General features: G+C 32.0%; 1 protein-coding gene across 1 annotated transcript; it reads right to left on the bottom strand.

Moving 5' to 3' along the window:
• Positions 1-3839: 3839 nt before the first annotated feature.
• On the bottom strand, positions 3840-14956 carry LOC120068592 (alcohol dehydrogenase class-3). The gene is made up of 9 exons (XM_039020410.1): positions 14812-14956; positions 14597-14733; positions 12738-12784; positions 12255-12580; positions 11153-11235; positions 10063-10138; positions 5411-5568; positions 5161-5322; positions 3840-4212 (listed from the first exon to the last, which is right to left on the bottom strand). The coding sequence occupies exons 1-9, from the start codon at positions 14843-14845 to the stop codon at positions 4096-4098; spliced, it is 1140 nt and encodes a 379-aa protein (XP_038876338.1). The 5' UTR covers positions 14846-14956; the 3' UTR covers positions 3840-4095.
• Positions 14957-21628: the final 6672 nt, after the last annotated feature.

The following is a 21628-nucleotide window of genomic DNA, read 5'->3' as shown; positions in this document are numbered from 1 at the left end:
TTGCTAACTTTAGTGTATGGTTGAACTATGATGGTACATTTTAGTATTCAAAAAGTAGATTCCTTTCAAAAGTGAATAACAATCAAGTCAACTTCAAAATAAGATACATTCATACACTTTGCTCCTTTTAACTTTCCCACTTTTTTTAAAAAAAAATTCCCACATTTTGTATGTTAATAAAATAAAATAAAATAAAATAAAATACATACAAAGTTGAGATGCAATGAATAAACTTTGACTCCGAGATAACTAAAAGGTAGGACGTTAAAATATCATTTTGGATATTGTATTTTGAATTTTATTTAATTTTGAGATAATTTTAATGGTTAGCACTTTTTTAAGTTAATAATTAAGTGTTTAACAATATTTTTAATAATTTCATATATAATAAAATCTATTAATGATAGACTTCGCTGATAGACTTCCATTAGTGATAAATCTCTATTAGCGATATAGTTTACCCATTGGTGGACTCCAAGAACCAATTCTAAATTTTGTTACATCAGTCAATTCTTTTACATTATGTTATATATGCAAATACTTTGGCCTGATTACTATAGCCCCTTCAATTTGATCCATGCTTTATCAAATGTTCAATTTTAATCTTTGTACTTTCAATAAATCATAAATTTATTCTCTCAAAGATCATTTTTATCGAAATTCATTAAATAATAATAACTTTCATTCTATAGAAATCCAATATGTGAATATGTTTTCAAAATATATAATGAAAATGCTTTAAATAAAAATCAATATAGTAGTGATTAAATTAAATATTTATAGAAAGTACAAGAACTAAATTAAGTATAATGATCAAAATTGAACGAGTCTTAAAAGTACATCAACTAATATAGTCTTAATCTAAGTTTTTATTTTACTTTCATGCTTATTGCATTTTTAGATGATTAAATATTTTATGTTAGTCAAGTAGTTTTGTGAAATGAAATGATTATAATCTCCATTTTTATTAATAAATCTTAAATTTAGTCTTTTTATCGAAATTGACTATAATTTTCATGAATAAAAATATAAAAAATAGTCAATTTAAAATTGACGTTATGAAAATTTAGAAACTAAAATGATCGAAAGTTGAAAAATTTATATTAAGTATATAGAAAAAGATAATATAGAATAGGGGGAGGGAGCGCAATAAACTCCTAAGTGGAAGTAGAGAGGCACATGCATAATTGCTTTGAAATTCGTTCATTCAAACATTGCTTATGCTTTTTGCCTCTTGTTTTTTGCCTCTTTAACATTTTTTTTCGAAAGATGTGGAAAGTTTTACTTTTAATACAAACTTGGGATGTGAGCAACATAACACCACCCTCCCATGTCCACCATACCCTTCAAATCTCCAAATCCTCTAAAAAAATTCCTACTCGTTTTCTTCCCGAACCTACTTTTTAAGGTACTGGATTGAGTTTTGAAATCTAGAATTAATATATCTATATTAAAAAATTTATGTTTGGAATACAGAGTTGTTTAGCATGGAGTTAGAAAATCTGTATTTGAGATGCAAAGTTGAGTTATTAAATCAATGATATTTGGTGTAACTTTTTGCAATTTAAAAAAGTATGATTCTACAGTGGTTATTTTTGTTTGCTTAACTTTTTGTATAACCCTTCAATTGCACGCATATTTTCCCAAATTTTTAACACTTATTAATTGAGTTATCAAACACTTATTAATTGAGTTATCTAATTAAAACCTTCGCATATATCTTATAATTTTATACATGTAATCAATATACTCAAGGCAGATAAATACTCGTGTTTCATGAAAATAACAAAATTACAATATATTTGAATATTTGAATAAATTTATGTGCATCTCGAATAATTGATATAAATCTACTTGAAATTTAGAGAAGTCATATGCTCCTCAACCTATCTTTTTATTATATGGAAACAAAAATATTTAGTCAATGTTTATAAGTTATTTTTCTACTTATTGGGATTAAAGGACAATCAAAGCTGTTGACTTTCATGAATTTTTTACTTCTACGATGTTTTGATTTTTATTGCATAACTTAGTTGGTTGAAAGAATGTGCATTCATACTAAAAGATCGGACATTTGAATCTGTCGCTCCTACAAAATAAAAAATAAAAGTAACCTCTAATTTTGAGGCTGATAATTAAAGTACCATGACAGTTGAGCTATGCTCATTTTGACTATATATACTTTTCTTTATGGTCATTTATATTTTACACCACTTTATAATAAAATTTAATCCTATACAATAGTATTCCAAAAGAAAAGTCTACACATATAAAGTATATTTTCTTATCTCTCTGTTTTTTCTTAGGAAACTATTTTTTTATTTAAAAATGCATAAAGTATCCGAAAATGAAATTATAATATAATATTTTAGTTTTTTTAATTTCTTATTTAAACTTAAAATTTATTTTTTAGATATCAATTATAGATAAAGATAGAAAAAATATTTTTGAATCTTTAGTAAATTAATTACATTAAAAACCTATATTTTTAATACTATACTAAAACATTTCAGTATTATTTTATCAATAAAAAAGCTTCATTAATTCTCTTTTATATTTATACGGATGGTCCAATCATACTTTATCGCGACAAAGTAAATAAATATCAAACGTAATGCTTATAAATTTTGGCAACCAATATTACTCAGTTTAAATTTTATATATGAAAACAAACAGTATATAACATATGCGGTTGTTGATTAATCTCACAAGACAATTATTTGACTCCTACATTTTGATCTCAAGAAAGTTATGGGATTTTTAATTTAAATTGTGGTCATTATATTTGAATTCCGTGTAAGACTAATTATTTTACCAAACAAAATCACCATCTTGAAATAACAACTTTTATAATAATAAGCAACTTGCAAATGTAGCAAAAAGATTGTGGCTCAACTCAAATGAAAACATATTGAAAAGTCGAAACAAACAATCTAAAATGAAGTACATCATCATTACATTTCATATAAGAGATAAATTCTCAAGAGGTCACCTAACATAAGATTAGGTCAAGCTAAGTATGCTTAACTTTGGAGTTCCTATGATTGAACTACCGAAAAGAAAAATATACCTTGTTGGTATAAGTAGTAACTTTTAATTTTTTCTTAACCATACTTTCATGTCAAAGTCTTTCTTAACTATACTTTTATGTCCGCATGATCCCTTTTCTTCAAATATGATCGTGGTCCATTCACGTCTCCTTCCTAAACTTGGGTCGTTACAAGTTACATCAATTATGATATTTCATTGGTACATATAATAAAAAAATATCTAAGTAATTTACTTCGTATATAAGGTTTACCACTGATTTACCTTAAGATAGTTGATGATTTACTTGATCAACTTCTTATCACTGATGTAGTTTTTATTTTTAGTCGTCCCTCCTTTGCTTATATTGTATCTTTTCTTACTTGAATAAACCAATTTTGATTTTTGAAACAATAATAAATAACTTCAAACTAACAAGGAACTTGACAATAATTTTAACTTTTTTTTTTCTTTTATGACTTCTGAGTGAATTTTGTTGTCTTTTTTGTCATCAATTGTTTTATCATTTCATTTAATGCCATTTTTCTTTCTATTTATATACTGTAGTTTTTGTTTTCATATTTCATGCCATTAACTAATTGGCTGACTCACACATGGCATGTTTCAAACCATCTTTAAATGTATTTGAATTTTACCTAAAAAGAAAAAGTACCCAATATTAGTTTGTAGGTGATAATTATATCTCTTGTGTAGTTACAATCTTGGCCCACCCTCTTTCCACATGTGAGGAAAAAAGTTTTAAAAGAATGAAAGTGATGGAGGAACTAATTTGCAGCATTAAGAGAACCAAAGAACTTCAAAGATCCACCAAGGTCTCTAGACTAATATTATGTAGACTTTCAATGAAATGATTCAAGACATTTATCATCCTAGCTCAAATGTCAATACTGTTTAGAACCATAGAGAAAATTAAATTCTTTTACCAAATTTCAGGGTAAAGCTAAAACATTATGAATCATTACATATATGGTCCTATAAAATATCATAGATTTCTAACAGCATTATTTTTAGGAACTTCCATAAAAGAGATCGAATTCGGGCTTGAGCTTAGGGATGGGCGGAAAGAACACAGCGAAGGCAATCGCCTCCATGCATCAGATCAAAGGCTTTGTTGATCTCTTCCAGGGTCAAATTGTGGGTTACGTATTCATCAACTTTGATTTCCTGCAAGCATGGATATTGATATAGTAGTAAGCATCCTGGAACTAGAAGAACTAAAATCCTTGGTACCCAAGTTTCGGATTTCTTTACAAGTTTGATCTACTTTAGGAGTCATGTCTTGATAGGATCTTTTTACTTTAAAAAGTTTCAAAGCTTTTGGATTTTTGTAACCTCTGCTCGTTCTAACTTAATGGCTTTGTAACTATTAAAATATTATTAGCTTTGTTCGTTTTAACGTTAACGAGCCACGTTAACCTTTAAAGTGAAGAATTACATAAAAAGCTTCCCAACCATTGTTATTTGGTAATGTAAGGCTTAACTAAACAAACAAAGGTTAGACCCATCAAACATGAAATTGAAAATTATAGACAAAAAATGACTTAAATTGACACAACAATAAAGGGAGTATTTGAACTCCCAACTTCAAGTAGGTTGAGTAGGCTATTATAGCCCACTCCATGTTTGAGGCTCCAATAATAATAGTTGGTATTTTTAATTATTATACCCTACAATTAATTAGAGTATTACTATTTCAAATTCCTGCATGTTCTAATATTTACTATTTCCTGCCCATCATCTTTCCATCTTTGTTATAGTGTTAATTATTTCCTACTCATACTAAAAGAGTCTACACCCGAAACACATACTATTATATTATACCTACAAACTATTCTAACCCACGGGCTAGAACAACCAACCCAACGTCCCAAACAACTCCTAAGAGTTTTAGGGACCAAACTTATAATTTAACCTTTAGAAAATTGTTTGTTCCTAATAGTTTGTTTTCTTTGCTGGTTCTTAAAAATATATTCAATATCTTAACCAAATTCAAAGAAAGTTTTTAGAAACTGCGATAAGAAAACAAGAACAGCAGATTATTGTTCGAAAAGATAACATAACTGAAAACAAAATGGTCAACGATGAAGCTACAAGATAACATCTAAAAAATACCTTCTTCAAGTACTTTTCAACAAGCCAAGGCACTTGAGAACGACTCTTGAAACCACCAAAAGCTGTTCCTTTCCAGACGCGACCAGTCACTAACTGGAAAGGCCTTGTAGATATTTCCTGGCCAGATGCTGCAACCCCCACAATGACGGATTGCCCCCAGCCCTGATAAGAAGATGCACAAAAAAATCAGGCATGCTCACAGCTACTTCGATGATATATAAAGTCAATGAAATCTGTTATAAGCACTTACCTTGTGGCAGCATTCCAGAGCAGACCTCATCACATTGACATTCCCTATGCACTCAAAACTATAGTCAACACCCCCATCGGTGAGATCAATGATGACCTGCTGAATTGGTTTGTCATGTTCTTTTGGGTTCACAAATTCATTAGCTCCAAATTTCTTAGCTGCAAGGTATCGACAAATAATGTCATAACAACACTTCAATACCCCCTCGAGAATCATCGGAAACAGTGTTCGTATCCAAAGCAGCAGATTCGGTCAGGCGTTAAAAAAGGTAGGGAAAGTTACCACTTAAATCAAACAGAATAAAGAAAATGCAGATTTTCTTTCAGGGGAGTCATTGATAGAATGAAGTTGCAAAAGAAGGAGAATGATATACAAAAACCAAGTCGCCAGGCCAAGGAAGTCACAAAAAGGTCCTCCACTTGCCCCATAGAAAACATAAGATAAAATTTTAAAGGCATTGAAAGGAGAATATGATTTACACCAAGAGAGAGACTAGTAAAAGATAAAGTGATCAAAGAAGTTTCAAGAAGATCTAGAATCCACGTTCCTCTCAAGCCCAATGATTCTTATTTTCACACGAAACAAACTTCTATGAAAAGAATCCCAGCCAAATGAACTAAAAATACCATTCTTTTATTTGTTTCGATGAAAGCTTGATTTCATATTTTTTTCCATTAATAATTTTATATCCTTATTATAAAACAGTAAAGATCAAGCAAACAGACAACCGTCCAATTTCCAAATGACATATATGCTAAGAACATTTAGTAAGATTTAGCAATCAGAAAATCCAAGTTATGTTCAAGTAAATAGGTTTCACAAAGTTTATAAATCTAGAAAACAGAGATGAACAGATTGGCACATCTCGTCCACCGTTCATGTCAGTATTAACTCTATATTTCATTCCCATTTCAAGATAACAAGGACCTGTTATTTCAAATAAATATGCTAAGCAAATGTGAAGTACGAAGTAGGGGTGAGCATGATAGACCGAAAAATCGAGTCGACCGACTAAACCAAAGTCGGTCAATCGGAGAAAGAGAGGGGTCGGTTGGGGAAAATTCCTAATCGGAAAATTAAAAAAAGAATAAAAAAAAGAATAAAACCGACCAAATCGATCAACTTTTACTCTTTGATAATCGAGGTCGTTTGAACATTTACTAAACTGACCATAGCCGATTCAGTGACGATTTGGTCGGAAAACCAACTCTGACCGACCGATGGTCGCCCTTAAGAACTCTATATCCAAACAATAACAATTGGATTAATGCATAATAATTGGGAGAGAATTTTTTCTTCAAATGTGAATTTTCAACAATAAAGCACCAACACTCCCAAAATGGTCAAGTGTTGGTGTCAGACACCGACACACTCCCAACTCATGTCCGACACACAAAATAGCATGTCAATATTATTTTATTGTTATGTTTATTTTCTGAAACGCTAGGACATGTTTATTAAAAGGAAATTAGGGCTTATTACTAAATTAGTTTATTATTATTTCCTTTATAGTATTTTCCTTTATTGGTTTATTGATGGCTATTTATTCACTTTATAAAATGTTGATTATGTACTCTGATTTATTCAATAATATACAAATTTAACATGGTATCGAAGCACTAGGGTGTAACGTTGAACTCTTGCTGCCACCACTCTAAGCTCTGCCTCCATAGATCCGACTAGCCATCAATGGAGGCAGACCCACGTGTAGATCTGTCTCCTTCACTTCCGATCTGAACCTCCCTTACCCAGAACCGTCGACGTCGAAATAAGTGCATCCAGACCGTTTGAGCCAGAACTTTGGGCCATTCGTTTCCACTCGCTTTGTCGCCCAGGTTCGCTTGCGCACGGTTGCCAGTAGCCCTGACGACCACAGGTCCGCCACACATAGCTCTGTCGAACCCTAATCTGCCGTGTGAAGTTGCAACACTTGCCCTCGCTTAGTTCCGTCCAAAAAAGCACAAACACATATACGGATATGATACGATATGACAATACGTTAATTTCTAAAAAACTAAGATATGAATACGTCGAAGATACATTATATATANATATAAATTGCTATAATACTTATTTTAAGTTAGATTAAAATAGATTCAAGAAGAGAGTAAAAACTCGGAAAAAAAAATCCCATAACGTCGAGTGATTGTTGAGCGACTAGAGTAGACGGTAGGAAAGAAGTAGAAGATGAAGATTGAAGAATGAAGCTTAGGATGAAGGGGGTGTGAATCATAATTTAAATAGTGAGAGAGAAGAGAAAAACGAAGATTTAATTACGTTTTGATTTTTTTTAATTCTTTATGTTTTATCATTTTTTTTTTTTTTTTTGATTACTCAATTTAAGTGGACTTTTATGTTTGGAGGTGATTTTAAAATGGTTGAAATCACTTTTGTCATTTAATCATCGTGAAACACATTTAATTCTTCAAAACTAATTTTGATGATATGAAAATTGCATTTAAAAGTATAAAATTTAAAACTAAGTTAATTTTGAGTAATTAAAAGTGTGTTTTCAAGTGATTTTAAAATTGAAAAAAAAGTGATTTTTGATGATTTTAAAATCATTCCTAAACATGCACTAAAATAAAATGGGTTGTGGATTGGGCTTAAATTTGAAAAGGAAAATTGACCCACGTATCCCCTTCACGTATCTGGAAGCAAATACGTGTATCTGAAAGCAAATACGCATATCGGAAAAATAAAAAAATAAATAAATAAATAAATCAGATACTTCAAATCACGTATCTACCACGTATCTGGACGTATCCGTATCTGATATCGATTTTCTGCACAATTAGAAGTATCTGTGCTTCTTAGGTTCCGTCATCCCATTCTTGTGGGTTCCTCTATTCCTGCTTCCTGCAGATTTCAAGCTATCGTGCAGTCCTCACCGCCTTGTGTCATCGTTCTGCTCTGTTCACGCCATTGCCCAGTTGTTTATCGGCGCCAGGTTGCCGACCAATCTCACACAACTGTCCTCTCGCAGCCCCTGTCTTTCACGCACAGTTCGAGAGGTGCGTTCCACATCTATTCAATTCAGTTGTATGTCAACTGGTCCATTCAGTCTAGAATCCAGTTCGGTCACTTGTTTTTGGTTAATTTATTCCGATTCGATTTACTTCGTTGGGTTCAGTTCTTCAAACAGGTTCAGTCAGACTAGTTTAGTTTGGTTAAGATCATTAGTCTGGTTTGCTAGGTTTAGTTTGATTCAATTTGCATTTCTGGATTTATGTTTCATTTCTAAATTAGTCGTTCGTGGGTTTTGTTGTAGATCTCTATGAGGATCTTTGTTTTCAGCCCAGAAGTTCTTCATAGGTTTTATTATAGATCTTTGAGAATCTATGTTTCTAGCCCATAAGTTTTTGGTTATGTTCTTCGAGGGTTTCTGTATCCAACCTACTTTGTGTGTTTGTTCTTCATGGGTTTCTATTTCCATCCTAGATCTGTTGATTTGTTTCAGAAGTTATCTTAAGTTGTTTGCCAATCTACTACCTTGAGTTTGAGGGAGGGTGTTAAAAGGAAATTGGGTTTATTACTAAATTAGTTTATTCCTAATTATTATTTCCTTTATAGTATTTTTCTTTATTGATCTATTGATGGCTATTTATTCACTTTATAAAAGGTTAATTATTTATTCTGATTTATTCAATAATATACAAATTTAACACGATTGGTATTTGAATTTTTTTAAAAAAATAAAAAAAAAATAATAATAATTAAAGGGTGGAAGGGAGGAAGACTTTGTTGGCCTATTTTTCTCTAAATCTTGGGGTTTTGACTTTTGCATCCTCAAAACTCACCGACGACTTACTCTTCCATCCTCAAACGTTCAAAAACCTTGATGTTGCCTTTTTCATGAAATGTATGAATGTGCTTTCGAATGTTTAAAGATAATATTTACAATATGTCAAAATATGTACATATATATTATTTTTTTTTAAGAAAGTGTCCCAATGGCCAATGTGCTGTCCTACTTTTTTAGAAATTGACTTGTCAGCGTATCAATGTCGTGTCCGTGTCGCGTGTAGTGTATATGCTTCTTAGAATAAATTTAACTTAGTATAATATTAAAAAATGTTTTTATTTATAAAATTTAGATGAAAAGAAAAGACTCTTAGATGTGTAAGTCCCCAAAGACAACTTGTTGTGCGTGCTCATATACTCGCACTTTTTTTAAAAAAAAAACTTGTCTCCCTATTTATCTTTATAAACTAGAATAGCATATATAAGAAAATGCACATCAATGAAAAAATTGATAACTAATAAAGCTATTTGAAAATGCATGGAACTTTTCATCTAATCAAGACTGCAGGAAAATTTTAAATAAATGAACACATTTATATTTACAAAGCAATAAGCTAAAATTGTTAGAAAAAGAATAGTAATTTAAAACGGTTTAAAATCAAATCCCTAATTGGTCCTTAGTCTCAGTGCCCTCTCCTGCCCCCTAGGGAGAAACTCACCACGCTTCTTTCATGCTTGTGTTAATACAATGAAGTCACGAAAACAATTACAAAATATGACACCATAATTAAATGAAAAAAATAAAACAAAAACATAAACCTCAAAAGATCAGGATATGTTTTATACGACTATCCTTAGGATTATAAATTCAAGAAATAGAGCATAAAATGTGAGAAACCGAGGTATACCAATTTCAAACTTTTTGCTGTCAATATCAATGCCGATTATACGCGAGGCACCAGCTGCTTTGGCACCTTCTGCCACCTGTAAAATTTATGTCAACAAGAAATTTGATGCTATTAACCAAACAAACTATTTCGTTGATAAGATAAAAGGATATACCTATGAAAGGGATTGGGTAATATTTCTTGGTTTATAAAGAAATGGCTAGCAGAAACCAAACCACTGCAAATACCAATGTTTTGGAAGGCTAATGGCCGTCTGGCTTCGCTTAGAGAGGCAAAGCATAAGCTTTGATATATATATATATATATAGAAAAAAGCTAATAAATTTCATTAAAAAATGGAAACCCCCATTATAACAGTATCAATAACATTTAACTATAAAAGGGATTGGTCTATATTTCTTTGTTCATGAAGAAATGGCTAGCAGAAATCAAACCACTGCAAATACCAACGTTTTAGAGGCTAAAGGCTGTCTGTCTGGCTTTGCTTAGAGAGGCAAAGCATGAGCTTTGATATAGACAAAAGCTAATAAATATCACTAAAAACAAAAACAAAATGGAAAATGGAAAATCCCAACATAACAGTATCAATAACATTTAAAGCTCATTATCATTGTCATTCTTTATAACGATTCTATTTTTTAACATCATAATCAGTACCACACATAGGATCAGCATATTCTATAATTCTAGTCTTTTCCATTTATTCTTAACCTGTGGTAGTAGTATTAGTATTATATATCTACATGCATTAATTAACGTTTATATTTCAAAATATCAGTCCGTAATATTTTTGTAGCTATCACATGAGGCTCATTTTCCTTTAACCTTCAAAATACAAGTCTCAATGCCTTCCAGTGGAGGCACATATACCTCTTGTGAAATGCAAGCCTCTAACAAAACCAGGTGCAAGTTCCAAGGGTAGAAATCAAGTTTCGTTTTGGAACTCTTTTACACCTTAAAACCATTTTAAGACAGCGACAAACATTGAATCTCTGAAGAAATCCTCACTAAATTAGAATCAACTTGAGATCCATTTAGAGGAAAGAGAGGGCAGTCAAAAAAGGACAGGAAGGTCTTATATGAAACTTACAGCGAGGCCTACAGTCCCCAGGCCAAAAATAGCAACATTGGACCCTGGCTCTACTTTTGCAGTGTTCCAAACAGCTCCAAGACCTGAAAATACCACATGCCACAGTATTTAATAATTATGGGGGAAAAGAAGGTTATGTTTGAAAGATATTGTTTTACGTGAATAGCTCCCCCCTCATTCAAAAGAAAAATCAGAAAAACAAAAAGCAAACTGAACATCAGCTGCTTTCTTTTTCCTTGGATAGAAAACCACTTGACATGTAAACGTTAACAAACAAATACATCTCTTTCTCTAAATTCGTCCCATTTCTTCTCTCTATTTTCCGTAGCTATAGGATAACCATTCTCTCAACAGATAAACTAACTATACATGGTTAAAAAGAAGAGCACAGCAAGGCGGAGAAACCAAAGAACTAACAATCAATCCTGCAAGTCGTGCAATGCTTGTTGCTCCTGCGCCAGCTTACTAATCGTTTGTACAGAAAAGGAACACTAACTCATCTTTTTATGTAATAAGCATAATTTTTTTTTTTTTTTTAACACACGTGAGAAGCATAATTTAGTTTGTTGAGCTATACTTCTTGAACAACACAAAAGTACTGGGACCCCTGCTTTTGGTTACAGAAAGTTGGCAAACTCTTCCAATGGTAGTAAATCTGTATAATTTTCATCTCGAGTTGAAAGAAATTGTAGCTTTCATACCTTGAAAAGAAAATATGAACATCAAGAGGATATGTTCGACAAAATGGATTAGAATGATAATAATTATAATCTTTTTAAAATGGTATGAAAATTAATGAAATTTGTGTAATTTATATGCTTGTTATGATGTTGTCTCAAGTCTCATTCTATTGTTTTAGAAAAATATTTTGAATTTTAAAAGAATACGGAAGGGAAAAACAATAAATACTTGCTAGAAGCCAGTTTTGTTGGTGGGTTCTTTTTCTCTTCTCTTCTCCTTTTTATTATTTATTTATATTTATTTTATTTTATTATTATTTTTTTTGGTCATTTTGTCTTGTATTTAAAAGTTGGCTGGAGAGATTGTCCAACTACAAAAGTAGTAAGTACTAGACATTGATGCAAGCTTAACCGATCACTACCTGTGGGAACACCACATCCAAGAAGGCATACTTTATCCAAAGGGGCTGTGGGATCAATCTTTGCAACACTCACATCATGAACGACAGTGTATTGACTAAATGTTGACGTGCCCATGAAGTGATATATAGGTTTTCCATTTATGGAGAAACGACTCTGACGATCTGACATCATCACTCCCACCCCAGTGGCAGCACGAACTTTGCCACAAAGGTTTGTTTTCCCTGATTTGCAAAACTTGCATTCTCGACATTCTGCTTGATAGCAAGGAATGACATGGTCTCCAGGTTGAACTTCAGTCACACCTTCACCAACACTCTCTACTATCCTGCCCATGAGTGTCATATTGCCGCTTAAGCAATGAAATTTATATATACATGCATACATAACTATATATATATATATATATGTATGTATGTATGTATGTATAATAATAACAATCAGAATATCTAGATCTGAGTACCCAAAAAAAAAAAGCCACATACCCTGCAGCCTCATGACCAAGAATACAGGGGAAGAGACCTTCAGGGTCCTAAAAAGGAGGTGAACCTCAGAAAAGTCAGAATTTAATATTGAGAGGCAGGGGTTTCTACGTGTGCAGGAAACAAAATAATAATATAATAACAATAAAGCGCAACATTGAAAAGAAATATGCAAAAAGTTCTATCACATAGGACGCATAGGTCATATGTTTCTACGTGGCCAGGAAGAGATATTGTAATAATGACATCTTAAATATCGAAGTGTTTGGGGCTTCGTCAAACCCACCCCCCCCNCCCCCCCTCTCCTCTTTTGGATTACATTCCATCAATGTAATTGTTACTTATCCAAAATAAATAAACGAAATCTTGATTATCAAAGTGGTTCACTTTTAGTTGTAAAATAATAGCACTATTTTATCAAATTTCGTTGATCCTTTATACTAAACACCTCAAATTTTAAAAGCCAAATGTGAATCATTAAAATGTGCCCACATATCTTCCCACTATCTATCAAACCCAAAAAATGTTCTATATCTTTCCCACAAAATAAAGCACAAAACAACAAAGAATCCAACCTACCAGAGAACACGAACACTCCTTCAAAAGGAAGGATTCAGTTCGAGTCAAGAACAAAGAAGGAGGCTCTATACATATGTCTTTGGCCTTAATCTTTCCCAAGGCTGTGAGCAAAGCAAAGAACTGATTCTAGCCATGACTATTAGGGATACCAGTCAAATGAAGGTGGGTTGTTATCTTATCAAATGGGATGTTGTCTCCAAAGACCTTTGTTTAATGAGAGTTTGGGTATTGGATATCTAGAATAAAAATTTTCTTCTTTTAGAGATTAATAAAAAAGAAAAACAAATAAGAATATGTTATACATTAGTTCAATATGATAAATTATTTCAACACGATTACCAGAAGAGTTCTTAACAAAAATAATGTTTTGGATGCTTGCTAAGAGATTTAAAAATTCTTGACAAAATTCAAAAGCAGGTCTATTACCCAAACTGATGTTTCTACACACTTGAAGCATAGAATCACTGAAACAAACTTGTTTCCCTTCTTCAATTTGGTTGGGTAATTGCCCCCCCTTCAAGTATAAGGCTACCTTAGTTCGTGCAATGCAGTCAAAGTGTCCTTCTACGGTTCGGGTAAGAAAGAAACCAGATTAGGTCAATGTAAGCAATGAGAATTTGAGGAGATACAGTTAACTTTTTAGGCTCTTGATGTTGTACTTCAATTACAATGAATCACTAGAAAGGAATTATAGTTCCAAAGTTTATAAATTTTCTTCAAAACATTCATCGTTAAATCAGGAATATGCAAAGGTCGTCATTAGACAAAACCCCATATAAAGGAGACCTCTCAAGAGGAAACTTTTCGGTTATCCTAAATGCCCCAAAGCATATGGCTAGCGACCCAATCCCATTTCACCAGGATCCTCATGAAGCTTCCCAGCTCTGGTGTTGACAACATTTAATTTATCAAAAGAGACAAAGGAAAATTAGTAAGAACAGGATGGATCATAAGCACACAACTTTTTTCTTTAAATAAATAAATCAACCTTATCCAACTGCACAATCCATTGCAAACTCGAGTGAAATACTACACGCAGAGATTAGCATTTCCTAATCTAACAATCATCAATGCACAAGAGAATTCTGAATCCAAATCCCTTCCACTACCCAATATAAAAAGGACTATTATAAATCACGAACACATCAAATATCGAAAACAAAAACCCACAACGAATAATTCAAAAACAGTACAGAAATGAGGAAACAAGAGGCGCGATGCAATGACCGACAGACAATTGAATCGATTAAAGATTTAGAAGATCAAAGAAGAGAAAGAACAACCTTGCCACTCCAGGTATAAGCATCAGTGTGACAAAGAGCGGTGTAGAGGATCTTGACACGGACCTCGCCGGCTTGCGGCGGAGCCACCTGAACATCCTCGATCACCAATGGCTTATTGGGTTCCCAGGCCACCGCCGCTGAAAAAGAAACAAAGGTAATTGAATCAAAAGCGAAGCATAGAGAGGAAGAATGAAATGTGTATATGGAGTGAGTACCTTTGCAGGTGATAACTTGACCTTGAGTTGCCATGGATGGAAGAACTCAGAACAGTGAAGAAAAGAAATGGAGGAGAAGAAGAATGAGAGGCTAGAGAGAGTGAAAAGAGATAGTATGCAAAACAAACAAGGTGGAGGACCCAACTTAAATAATACATAATAATGCCTCTTCTTTTGTATTTTTGCATGTTTTACATCTCTATCTTTTTTTTCTTTTTTCTTTTTTTTTTTCGAAAATATTTTCTTAGTCCTAGAATTCGGGTTAGTCTCTTTCAAAATATTACACATTTAATTCTTTTACTTTTTATATGATTTTTCACTAAATATTCATCTTTTCATATGTGTCATTAATATCTATTACTAATAATTTAAAATAATTATGAAGTAAATTAATTTTAACTGTGTTCGAGAAAAATAGTGAAACTTAATTTATTATAATTCTTTTATATTTATTAATAAACATTAACATTAAATCATAAAGCATTTAGTGAAAAAACGAGGTTAATAGAGTATATCTACTTGGGATCAAAATAAAACAAAACTCAAAACTTAAATATCAAATATATAATATTTTGAAACTTTGGGATTGAAAGGAAATGAGACACAAAATTTGGGGACCAAAAAAGTATTTTATCTCTCTCTTTTTTTTTCCTTTTTCTTTGATTTTCTACTCAACATTATAAGTTATATTCTAGAACTGTCGTTTATTTTGAACACACATGTTATTTTCAAAGTTGCAATGTTACTGTATAACCTTTTTATAAATGTTTTCAAAACTATGAAGTTAAAATTATTTAGATTAAAATACTATTTTGGTTGTACTCTGGAGCATGTTCAAATTTAGTTTATATGCTTCCACTTTTAATAAATTTTAAATCTAATCCCTCAAAGTTACTTATTATCGAAATTGGTTAAATAAAAATGATGATTTTTATGCATGGAAATACAATATGTATAAATATTTTCAAAATTTATAGTAAAAATGTTAATGGATGAAAATATTTTTTAAAAATTTATAATAAAAATAACAGTCAGGATTAAAATTAATATATACTAAAAGTATAGTGACTAAAATTGAACATTTAAAAGTACATGAACTAAATTGAACCAGTTTTAAATTATAGGGATCAAAATAACATTTTAACCAATTATTTAGAATGTGACCTAGAATAGTGACAATGATCTATCGTGGAAATTCGGGTACCACAACACCATTTTAGGTTAACCTTTTGTTTGATATTCCAATGTATCATTGCTCGAATGGTAATTTAAAACACTAGAGTGTTGAGGTTTTAATTTGAAGTTTAAAAATAGTATTTATTCTATATATGACATTTTATACATGTAATAAATAAGTAATATATAAACTTACTTCAGATCATAAATCTTTAATGCTAGTAAAATAAATCATTTTTAACTATATAAAAGGTGTCTCCAATGCATTTTATTATAAAAATAACTTTAAAATTAAAATTGACCCTATATATTTGTATATGCTTTTTGTCTATCATAAATTTTTGTGTCTAATGTTCAAGATTCGAAATATCAATGTCAATTGGAAATATTGAGATCCCGGTTCTATAGAAATATCAATATCGAGCACTACAAGAAAAAGAGGCTCTCCTGACGTCTAAAAAAGTCATCGGGAGAACAATCGTCGAGAGATAGGGTCTCTCCTGACGACATAAGAGAAGCGTCGGGAGTTAGAACTAACTCTCGACGCTGTATACTAGTCATCGAGACAATCTCCTGATGATTGGCTACTACTCAAACTCCCGACTTTTACTCGTCGAGAGTTTCCGATGGATCTCCCGACAGCTATTGTGCGTCGTTAAGATATCTATTATATAACATCTCCTTCAACCCTAGCCCGCACGCACACTCCTTCTTCTTCAAATCCATAACACCCACCGCATGTCGAACGCCCGCTGCACACTCCTTCGTCTTCTTCTTTTTCTTCCTTCGCGCCTCATGCATCACGCCTCACTAAAAACGTTGAATGCCTCATGCTTGCGCCTCACGCCTCACGCCGTTCGCAGCTGCTGTTGAGCTCATCGTCGACCAACTTCGCCACTCGTTCGACCAGCTCAACTCCGTCGCCCGTTCGACCTGTTCCGCAACTCGTTCAACTTGCTCTGTAGCCACCGATAAAGTGCTCCATTTGTTGTTTTGTTTATTGAATATATGTGCTTTGATTGTTTTTGTGGCATAATCAAAATCAAAATCTAATATTTATTTTGTTATTGTTTTGAATATACATATTAATTTTGTTATTGTAATTGTTATTGAATATACATATTATTTTTTTATTGTTATTGTTATAGAATATAATTATTAATTTTGTTATTGTTATTGTTATTGTTATTGTTATTGAATATGCATATTAATTTTGTTTTTGTTATTGTTATTGAATATACATATTAATTTTGTTATTGTTATTATTATTGAATATACATACTATGATTGAAAGTTTGCTTTGATTGTTTTGCGCCAGTGGTTGGAGGAAAAATTATGGTGCATTGTTGAACTTTGAAATTGAGTTGGAAATATTATGATGCGTTTTGATCATAACAAGTTTAACTTAGAATATAAGAGTCGTAGGAAATGTGGGTGTATATATCTTTCATGAGAAAGAGAACGTGGACGGAGTGTTTGGAGATTTGGAAAGTCTAAAGGGTAGGAATAATTAATGAATTTAAGGCATATGAAGTGTTTTATTGGATATCACAATGTCATTATTTTGGTGGAAATGTGTGATGAGGTGGTTGAATTAATGCTTAGTTAATTTTGCCTATAGTATGAGGTTTATTATTTGATTTGAATGTTGTGAGGTAGTTGACATGTGGTATATATGAGAAAATGGGTTATGTTTGATATAAATTATATTCCACAGATGTTGTGTATACACAAGTCAAATCACCTATTAGAGATTATTTAAAATTTTAAATTATCCGAACAAACTTGGAATTTTTTATTGAATTAATCAAAATTCATGCTTAATAAAGACTTTGTACTTTGTTCTCTAATCCATGTTATTGTTTTGGATTTCAAGTTGGTCAGAAAAGATTTATTTTTAAGGATGAATAAAAAAAAATAGATTAAACTAAGGAATAAGTTATCAGAGAAGGAGTATCCCAGTTTCTAGATATGGCGAAGTTTCATGCTAATGATTTTGGACAAATAAGATGTCCATGCAAGAATTGTATGAATTCAATTTGGAAAAAATTAGATATCGTGGAACAACATCTATTAACATATGGAATATCTCCCTTATACTGTGAATGAGTATATCATGGAGAGCCAATAAACTTATATAGAGGTTTTGAAAGTTATACAACTCATTCATACAGAATGTTGAAGTAGATAGTATAAAGGGTAATGTTGTCGAAGAAAATGAGATGTTGAATCTTATAAATGATCTACAAGTTCCAATTGAAATCGAAGATGCAAATGAAGAAATGCTTGAGAATGAAATGACCTCTAATGGTCAAGAAAGAGATACCATGAGCTTATTCGATGATTTAATGACTAAAGCACGTAATGAACTATATCCTGGTTGTTCGCAATTTTCGTCCTTTAACTTTTTTTGTAACATCCCGAGTTTTTCATAATTTAAAATTAGTAATTTTGTAATAGTTGAGGACATTTTTGTCAATTTTTGAAATTCAGTTCGTTTAAAGAAAAATTTGGGTTTTGTGCCGAATTAATTTGATTTTTAGGTTAGTGTCGAAAATTTAATTTAAACTGGTATTGCTGTCTCTTATACACATCTAGATGTGTATAAGAGACAGGGATATATTGATAGTTTGATGTTTATGTATGCCTTGCTGATATGAGAGTTTAAAAGGCTAGTTGTGCATAGAGATGTTTGAATACTAGTATGATTTGAGTATATTATTTTTATTGGAGATCCTGCTGAATTTGAGGAGGATGAGATGCATATATATGTTGTAAAGCTGTGATGAAGAAATTTATATATATATTGTAGAATCATGATGATGAGATGTATATGAATGTTATAGAACCATGTTGAGATTGTGATGTCGAGATTGTGATAGTGACTTTACTGATTAGTTAGAATGTTCACTAGATTTGTGTTTCCTTTAGGATTCATCGGTTTGTGTTTCTTGATATTGTGTTTCCTTTGGGATTCACCAGTTTGTGTATCCTTCGGGATTCACCAGATATTGTGTTTCCTTCAGGATTCACCAGTTTGTGTTTCCTTCGGGATTCACTAGTTTATGCTTCATTCGGGATTCACCAGTTTGTATTTCCTTCGGGATTCACCAGTTTGTGTTTCCTTCGGGATTCACCAGAGGTAGTGGGCATATTTAGCTACAGTAGGATAGAACTCAATTTTTCATGTATGTATGTGTCCCATGAGGACTAGGACAGTTTATACGTTCCACTAAAGGTAGGCATCTAGAGGACATAAATGCCTAACCTGACCCTAGTAGTGGGGTTACTTACTGAGTATTTTATACTCATTCTTTCTCATGTTGTTTTAGGTAAAGGTAGAGATGCACTGACGATGGACAAACGGAATTCGTGATCGAGTCATTGGGACTAGTTTTACACTTCCGCTCATGAGATTTAGATTTCTTTTCATGTTTTTCTTAACTTTCAGTTTTGATGTTTGAAACTTACTATTAAGAATCGTTTTCAGACTTATTTATTACCATGGGTACTCTATTGTTGTTTTTAATATTTGAATTTAATTAAAGTCTTTTGCACTTACCTTATTTATTTAACATTTATTTCACCATAAAAGAGTGTCGTTTTAAGTTCCATGCACGCATGTATTTAGTAACGGCGTAACTTAAGTCCTAGGGGGTCGGGTCGTTACAGTTGGTATCAGAGCCCATGTTTTGGGTTCTATAGACTGACTTACAATGTAAGTCCAGATTGTCCCTATGGCCCATGAATGGAATCCTCGTCATCGTCAGGTACGTCTTATTAATTAAAAGTATTATGATAGTTATGCATTAAAATATTTGTTCAGATTAAATACACCAGTTATGTTCTAATACTAGAGCAGTGACCCGATAGAAATTATTATAAGAGGATTATCAGGTACGACACTACAGAAGGAGAAAAATAAAATAGAGTAAATTATGAGGTCACTTGGCACTAGTTTATCTCATGGAAATTCTGTTAGAGACAAACAAATACACATACCTCAGTTCAGGGATCTTAAATATTGATGAAACTATGTGGAGTTGTGACAGTTTAGGAATCAATGTATATATATATTTAAGCCCAGGAATAAAATTATCGAGGCAAGAATTCATCCAGGACTAGTGTTATGTTTTGTGTTGGTTAGTGCAATTGGTAGTAGTGTAAACACACAGGCCACGTACTCAAGTATAAAGTTAAAAGTTGTTTTACGGATAAGAAGGAAAAAAAGAAGAGACTAGATTTATTAAAGGTTCTGAGATATTAGACCAAACGTTTCGAGAGGAACTTTGGAAATGATTAATAAGTCATAAGCATCTTGGTAATACTAGGAACTTGATGTTCTAGGTAAAATATGTGTAAGAATCCTTTTGGAATATTTAGGTAAGTTGATGTCATTAAAGGAAGTTAAAATAGTTGGACATGACTTTGCACTTAAAGGGGATAAAGCAAGGTGTTATTTGTCTAGGTTGAAGGACTATTTGAGTATACCTAGACTAAACCCAGAGCCTTATTGTGATGAAGAGATCCAAGTTAGGCAAATTTGAAGAAACAAAGATTTTTTGAAGTTTAAAAGTATGCAAATTGGCAAAGAAGAATTCTATAAGATGGAAATTCTAGTGAGAGAGATAAGATTTATGGCGGAGTTAAGTAAAATATAATTTAGTAAGGATATTATGTTCCATTTGAAAAGTGGAAAAAAAAAAAGGAAAAAAGAGAGAGAGAGAGAGAGAGAAAAGGAGGTGTTTTGAATTTAGTAGTTTTATCAAAGATGAGTGTGAAGGAGAGAGAAGTATCCAAGGAAGTTTACTTTTTGGAAAGAGAAAGGAACTTAATGTATTCAAAACTCTTAGTTAAGTATGATTCGGAGGCTTGATACGAGGGGTTACAAGGTATTTGTTTTGGGTATAAGAGAAGTATATCTCATTATCATGTGAAACTTTGGGACAATATGAGTTTGATGGAAAAATAGCTTACATAGGTGATCGGTATGAAACTTTGTGTTAACACAAGAATCTTTTATTGAAATAAAAGGTTGAGAAGGGATAAGCTAAAAAGGAGTTACTAGTAACAGAAGATGTTTAAGAACTATTGCTATGGTATGTTGAGGCTTTATCAGTTAAGAGGTAAACCATTGAGGGCATTAGTAAGATTTAAGGGATTTTGACTGTGTGCAAGTTGGAAACATGAACTAGCAAAACCATCAATTTGGTTGAAAAAGGAAAATAATCCACGAGGTAGACAATAATGGTGCATAAAAGTAAGGAAGTTGGATCGTCCAAGATCACCATTGGTATACGGGATAGACTTGGTAATAAAGTTGAGTTGATAACAAGAAGTTACTAAAAGTGGGTTTGAAGTATTATAAGATAGTATGTTTTCTCTTGTATGGGCAATGAGTTAACTACCTTTAAGGAGTACGAGTAATCCAAGCTAGGACTTATGAACCAAAAAGGTTTTATCGTAAAAACTAACTTCAGGGATCAATTATGGTTATTACGAGGTTATGGAAATACGTTATCAATTGACTGATGCTTTAGCATCTAGGGACTTCAAAACCTAATTTTCAGAGGGAATTTTAGACTCATCCACTATAGGGTCTAAGTAATGATATGTGATTGTTTTAAACCTAAAGAATAAT

The sequence above is a fragment of the Benincasa hispida genome, chromosome 12, assembly GCF_009727055.1.
Source record: "Benincasa hispida cultivar B227 chromosome 12, ASM972705v1, whole genome shotgun sequence".
NCBI lineage: Eukaryota > Viridiplantae > Streptophyta > Magnoliopsida > Cucurbitales > Cucurbitaceae > Benincasa > Benincasa hispida.
The sequence above is the reverse complement of the archived record's forward strand: the minus strand, read 5'-3'. Positions and strand labels throughout refer to the sequence as shown.